Source organism: Citrus sinensis, chromosome 5, assembly GCF_022201045.2.
Source record: "Citrus sinensis cultivar Valencia sweet orange chromosome 5, DVS_A1.0, whole genome shotgun sequence".
Taxonomy (NCBI): domain Eukaryota; kingdom Viridiplantae; phylum Streptophyta; class Magnoliopsida; order Sapindales; family Rutaceae; genus Citrus; species Citrus sinensis.
The window spans coordinates 4597643-4604462 of record NC_068560.1 but is presented as its reverse complement, the minus strand read 5'-3'; the positions used below and the strand labels follow the sequence as shown (position 1 = coordinate 4604462).

At 32.6% G+C, this 6820-nt stretch overlaps 1 protein-coding gene across 2 annotated transcripts; it reads left to right on the top strand.

Moving 5' to 3' along the window:
- The first annotated feature begins 1211 nt into the window (after positions 1 to 1211).
- On the top strand, positions 1212 to 5054 carry LOC112496068 (wall-associated receptor kinase-like 1). 2 transcript variants are annotated; one of them, XM_052440742.1, is made up of 3 exons: positions 1212 to 2291; positions 2777 to 2896; positions 3747 to 5054. In XM_052440742.1, exons 1-3 carry the CDS (start codon positions 1427 to 1429, stop codon positions 4826 to 4828), a joined length of 2067 nt encoding a protein of 688 aa, XP_052296702.1. In that variant the 5' UTR covers positions 1212 to 1426; the 3' UTR covers positions 4829 to 5054. The 2 variants fall into 2 exon arrangements, with proteins under 2 accessions (XP_052296702.1, XP_024948918.2); XM_025093150.2 differs by having other exon boundaries at positions 3735 to 5054.
- The last annotated feature ends 1766 nt before the right edge of the window (positions 5055 to 6820 follow it).

Sequence of the window (6820 nt, the reverse complement as noted above, 5' to 3'; positions counted from 1 at the left end):
AATTTTTTAGAATGAAAATTGAAGGTTAAAATGTATTGATAACAAATAAATTATATAATTTTTCAAATAAAATATAATAAATATTGTAGCTTATACTTTTACACCAAAACAACAAATAAGATAATAAAATATTTTTTAAAAGTAATTGCAGGAGTAAGATCAGTCTAATATTCTATTGTCTCATTCATCATTCTAATATCCACGACACACCCATCATCATTCCTATAACATTAGATAATGACATATAACTTAAATATGATTTATATTCAGTCCTTTATTATTTTTATTGTGACAATATTTAACTAAATATATGAATACATATATTCCTTAAAAATTATTTGGCCAATATAATAAAATAAATTGCCAGGTTGTATTACTTGGCTTGCAATTTGAATTTTTCATGTACATGCTTTGGGGCTGGCTGACCTTTAGATTTACAAAACTAACCTTTAAGTTTTAAGAGTTTAAATGCATGATAAATACCACTAATATGCTATGAATAAAATTTATTATCATTATAATTTCACAATTGTTAAAAAACTTTTAAATAAAATAAATTAAAAGATGGGTGGATATGGATATGGATTTAGATATTAAGATAGATCCAGACCTGCCCCAGATCCGTCTTAGATCCGTACATCAATATTCAAATTCGATCCAAATTCATTTTAAACTGACCCAAATCCGATCCAATTAGATTTGGATCATGTGGATCATGGGTCAGATCCAATCCATTGCCATTCCTACAGTGCTGATTTGAGTTGTGCCAATTTTTTAAAGGTTTTGTGACGAAATGGAAACAATTAAAGAGCAACGTTTTGGATCGGTAATTGATTATTGATAGTTACCGACAAACTAGGGATTAAAGAACCAAAAAAAAAAAATCTAATTCCTGAAATAAAAAGATTAAAAAAATGGCATGCAATTCTGGGTTCTAGAAATAAAATTAAAAATCCGGAAAGAAGCCTAAAAATTAGGCAAAAGTTATTATAATTTGCGGCACCAAAAAATGGAATTTCTGAAAAATTTGCAGACGGTTTACAGTAATGTAAAATTAATATCTGATTACATATGTGTCTTGGTCAATAACTAACAATACCCACAATTTCATAGCCTTGTAATTAAAAACATCAGCACTGAATTTAAATACAAGAATCAATAAATTTATGGTATATTCTCTTATGTGTAAAGTCTGTCGCTTTGGTCTTGACACACGTTTCAGATCACTTGGGAAACCATTCCTTTTTGGTGATTGGATTGCTTTTCCTTTTTAATTTTCAAGTGTTCTGCGCAACTTGGTTGTAAATTAAAGAACTGCTGCATCTAAGAAGCAGCAGAGAAACTACTCTGCTTTGCTCTGATAAAATCTCTCTCTCTCTCTCTCTCTTTTTCTCTTAGTAGCAAAAACCGTGACAGCAGATTGAAAATGAATCTGCAGTTGCTGTTACAAGTTATAATATTGCTGCTTCTATGGCCAATAAAATCAGTAGCTAAAGCACCACCACCACCACCACCTTTAACAAAACCAAATTGTCCATACAGTTGTGGAAACAATGTTACAATTCCATTTCCATTCGGAATTGGAGAAAATTGCTATTTTGATAAACTTTATGCAATAGATTGCAAATCCAGTAAGCCAATCCTGAGAAGCATCAACCTGGAAGTGCTTGAATTCTTACTTGAAAAGAGTACAATGAGAGTAAATCAATCAGTGATCAGTTCTTGTCAGGACAAAACTACAGAAGCAAGTTTTGTAAACCTGGAGAAGCTTCCTTTTTACTTCTCATACTATGACAACATATTCTCTGGCATCGGCTGCAACAACCTTGCCTCAATGTCATCAGCTGATCATGACTTCATTCTTGGTGGTTGCTTCTCTATTTGTGATCCAAGAAACAAGACAGAAGATGATAGCTGCAATGGAATTGAGTGTTGCAAAGCAGGGGTCCCTTGGGCTCTCAAAAGTTTTAATATTTCTATAATCAGCATAAATAATGCAACAAGTAGCAGCAGCAGCAGCCAGGAGGAGGGGAAATGCAAATATGCATTTATGGTAGAAAAAGAATGGTTTGAAAGCAACTTTAAGAGTGCTAGGCGTGTTCAAAATTGGAATCAAGTACCGGTTATATTGGATTGGAGGATTCCCAATTCATCCTTTGGCGAGTTAGAAAGGGATGAATCTTCGAAATTTACATCAACTTCTCATTGTGAGAGTGATGAAGGTGGGCTTTTTAGATGTTCATGCAAGGAAAAATACCATGGGAATCCCTATTTCCTCCACGGATGTCAAGGTAAATTTCTTAATAAAATTAAGTTGTAACTTAATTAACTAAGCTTGGAATCTTTTACATGGCTTGGGCTCCTTAAGTATATTTTGGTATAAAATGTTATCAATGATACTAGAGCCAGATTGTGACCGGTTTGGATGCTTTAAGCAGGCTTAGTTTTTGTCAATTAAGGCTCACGTTGGTGTTTTTGCTTTCAAGCCATGATTGTTGTGAAATAAAAGTCATATCTATAAAATAAAAGGCTACATTATTAGAAAATTAAATATGAATTTTAAATGATATTTTTAACAAAATTAGTAAAATTAATATAAGTTTTTCATTGACAGGTAAAAACATCTTAACATGAAACTAGAGTTGCAAGTGTTAATTAATCAAATGTTGTACTTTAGAGTTGTGCCAGAAAGCAATATTAAATGATGCCAATAACATTTCTTGTTAGGTGTATAGATATTTACCTATTGTCATTTGGGTCTTCTTTTTCGTGACAGATATTGATGAGTGTAGGGATGGAACTGCCAATTGCAGTGGAGATCTGCGTTGTGAAAACTATGAAGGAGGCTACCGTTGCGTTAATCCCAAAAGACCAAAGGTTTACACGATCATCTTAGGTATGCCTTGGTTGGGTATATTTTTATAATCAAATTTTGCATTCATTTAGTTGTTATCTGGTGAGGATTTCTACACTTTAATAAAGTGCGAAAATACTACTACATAATATAGAATAGTGTAATAAACACCATATAGTATAATAACATTCCTCCATTTTGATAAAACTGCGGAGACCCTTATTAAAAATTTTTCTAAACATGGCCATCATTAACAGATAGTTTCAAATTTCATGTCAAAGATTTGCATCTTTATGTTACTGTTTTTATGTAAAGAGGTTTTAATTCTTCTGCTAAAGTTTTCAAGTATTGCTGGAAAAATGTAATCTTTTGTACAAGTTCGAAACCTTACAAACTTCATGGCTACCCCCTTAGATAATATTTTTATAATGCAAATCATAGGGTGTTTAATGGCTTATAAAATTATAAAGAATTAATATCTTGACTAACTACGTAACACGTAGAGACCTGAGGAGATTTTCAACCACAGCAGTACAGTCTATGGGATGGATGATGAGTCGGGCCGGGCTTTACCAAGCCTAATAGTGGTTCAGAAAATCTTAATGCTTTAAAAGTTCAGGCCCAATTTTGACAGGCCATATCTAAATCATATACAAACATTACTTTTCATCCGATTTGTTCGTATATATTAGTTTGTATAAAAGTGGTTGCCACTCTATCATTCTTGATATATGATATATGATTTACTTTTATTATGATTTCTTTCTTCTTAAAACTTATTTTTGAAGCATCAATAACAATAATAAAATGGTTTCGATCAGGCTCAATATTAGAGAATGAAACAATTCCGAATAATTAATTAAAAATAATGATTCTGTAGGAATTGGCACAGGTCTCGGAGGTTTGTTACTTTCTATTGGAGCATTGTGGCTGTGCATCATAATAATAAGAAGAATCAAGCAGAAAGAGGAGAATTTTAAAAAGAATGGTGGCTTACTTTTAGAACAACAGTTGCATTCACTTGATGGTAGCATCGATAGATGCAAAATATTCAACTCCAAGGAATTAGACAAGGCCACTGACCATTTCAATGTGAACAGAATTCTTGGCCAGGGAGGCCAAGGTACGGTTTACAAAGGAATGTTGGCAGATGGAAGAATCATTGCAGTGAAGAAATCCAAAGTAGTTGATGAATCAAAGCTTGAAGAATTCATTAACGAGGTTGTAATTCTTTCGCAAATTAGCCACAGAAATGTGGTTAAGCTTTTGGGATCTTGCTTAGAGGTTGAGGTTCCTTTACTTGTATATGAGTTCATTCCCAATGGAACCCTTTTTCAGTATCTTCATGATCCTTCTGAAGAGCTTTCACTGACATGGGAAATGCGTTTACGGATTGCTACAGAAGTTGCTGAAGCTCTTGCTTACTTGCATTCTTCGGCTTACTTACCCATTTACCATCGTGACATCAAGTCAACAAACATACTCTTGGATGAAAAATATAGAGCAAAGATAGCTGATTTTGGAACTTCTAGATCGATTGCCATTGATCAAACTCATGTGAGCACCAAAGTACAAGGAACTTTTGGATACTTGGATCCTGAGTACTTTCATTCAAGCCAATTCACTGATAAAAGTGATGTCTATAGCTTTGGAGTTGTGCTTGTTGAGCTTTTAACGGGACAAAAACCAATATCTTATATTTGGGCAAATGAAGGTCGAAATTTGGCAACATATTTTGTGGAATGTGTAGAGGAGAATTGTTTGTTTGACATTCTTGACGATCAAGTGAGAAAATCAGGAAAGACAGAAGAGATTATGGAAGTTTCTGACGTCGCGAAAAGATGCTTGAATTCGAATGGGAGGAGCAGACCTACCATGAAGGAAGTTGCAATGGAATTGGAAAGAATAAGAGCTTGCAATTTACAAGATGATGATGATAATATTCAGAAATGTTATGAAGAGTTGAGTAGGTGAGAAGTGAAGTAATTGAGCCTTGGGATATCGTTTCTACCTCTACAAATCCTATTGTCATCTAGTTAAAACTCATGCAATTTGATCGATAAAAAAATAAACAAAAGATGTGTTGTTGCATGTATACACTTTACTTGATTGTATAGAGTGTGTGTGTGTGTATTCTACTTTCTTGTTATTTCTGATTATCTTCTGTACATTTCAGAATCTTCTATTAAATTCTCATCAATTGGAAGTGACCTAGCTTGTTCTCTCTATAAGTTATCTCAAATTGGTAGTACTTATATTGACCAAAACAAATTTTTTCACTCTACAGTCTGAACGTTCTTTCCATTTTTTTTATTTGTTATTTTTTTGTGTTGGTGTTGTAAGCCCGATGATCAACAACCGGGTCAAATCTGTTGACAATTAAAAAAAAAAAGTTCAAAACTGAGGAGGACTAAATTGCTGAACATTAAAACTATTTAGATAATAAATTTTTTTACTAAATTAAAGGATTTTATTGATATTTTACAATTCACGCCTCACTCTTCTTTCTCTCTTCTAATTTTTCACTCCTCACCTAAAATAAAGAGCTAGGTGTCTCCCACAGTTGGGGCCCTACTCAGAATACCTCATGGTCAAAAAAAAAAAAAACTAATACAAATTATACAAATATTAAATTACAAAAATATAACAACCACATTTTACAAATATCTCTAAATATTTCAGAGATATCTAGACTTAAAATATTTTTACCTTCATTAGATATTTTTTTATTAGAAATATCTCTCATTCTCTACACAATTTTTGAGTCTTCCATGGATTGGACTTTGAACTTGGACTTGAAAAAATATAATTGGATTAGATTATGAAATTGGTGTTGGACTTTTAACACTCTCTCTCAACACCAATTTTCATCATATGATCCATATTGAGCTTCGAATAGAACTCTTAAAACTTTTTAGTTTTAAGATTTTTTATAAACAAATCCGTAACTTAATCTACTTATTTGTATAGATCTTTCATCAACTGCATCAACCAAGTGCTTTCTTAAGTTGCCATTGTCATTGCTCTATACTTCGCTTCTGTGGTTAATAATGATACAGTTGGTTGTCTCTTACTACACCAAGAAACTGCACCACACCCAATTATAAAAATATACCTAGTATTTGATCTTTCTTGTATCATGATCTTCGGCATGGTCAACGTTAAAATAGCTAGTTAGGTTGTAACTTTCTCCTTTCTTATACGATAGACCATAGTCAATTGTACTTTTCACGTATCTCAGTATTTATTAAATTACTTCCAAGTGAGGCTTCTTTGAATTTTTCATGTATTGACTCATTACACCCATTGCATATGAAATGTCTTGTTAAGTCAGCATTAGGTAGATTAAACTACTTATTAATTATCAATAGATTATTCTATTTAATAATCTTTGCCTTTATGTGCGACAATTTTGCATTAACTTCCATTAGAGTTGAGATTGGCTTGCATTCCAACATTTTAAACATTTTCAGCAAGTTTTTGGCATATTTCTACTAGCAAAAAAATATAACTTCTCATGTTCGATCAACCTCTAGAGCAAGGAAGTGCTTAAGCTAACCAAACTCTTTCATCTAAAAGCAAACTAATAAATTATCTCTTGTTCGCTGAATCTCTTCTTCATCGTCACTAATAAGAATCAAATCATCTATATACACTAGTATAATTGCTAACTTTCTTTCACTAGCTTTGGCAAAAAAGCTAAAACCTGCATGTACTACTAAATAACAACTCTGAGTTGGAAATTCAGCAATCTTACCATATCATGCCTTTAGTGCTTACTTTAAATAGTAAAATGTCTTTCTCAGCTTACACACATACTCTGGATGAGCTTTATCATCAAATCTTCTAGGTTGATTCATGTAGATCTCTTGATCTAATTTTCTATGTAGGCAGTTTTTACATCCGTTTGCCACAATTTTCATTTCTTGCTGGCTACACATCCAAGTAAGGCTATTACTGTCGTGA

Bases quoted from the DNA above. Each gene is read 5' to 3' on its own strand.
- LOC112496068 (XM_025093150.2), top strand. From the start codon at position 1,427: ATGAATCTGCAGTTGCTGTTACAAGTTATAATATTGCTGCTTCTATGG. The intron at 2,292-2,776 runs GTAAATTTCTTA...TTTTCGTGACAG, and splicing joins TTTCCTCCACGGATGTCAAG to ATATTGATGAGTGTAGGGAT. The intron at 2,897-3,734 runs GTATGCCTTGGT...ATGATTCTGTAG, and splicing joins GGTTTACACGATCATCTTAG to GAATTGGCACAGGTCTCGGA.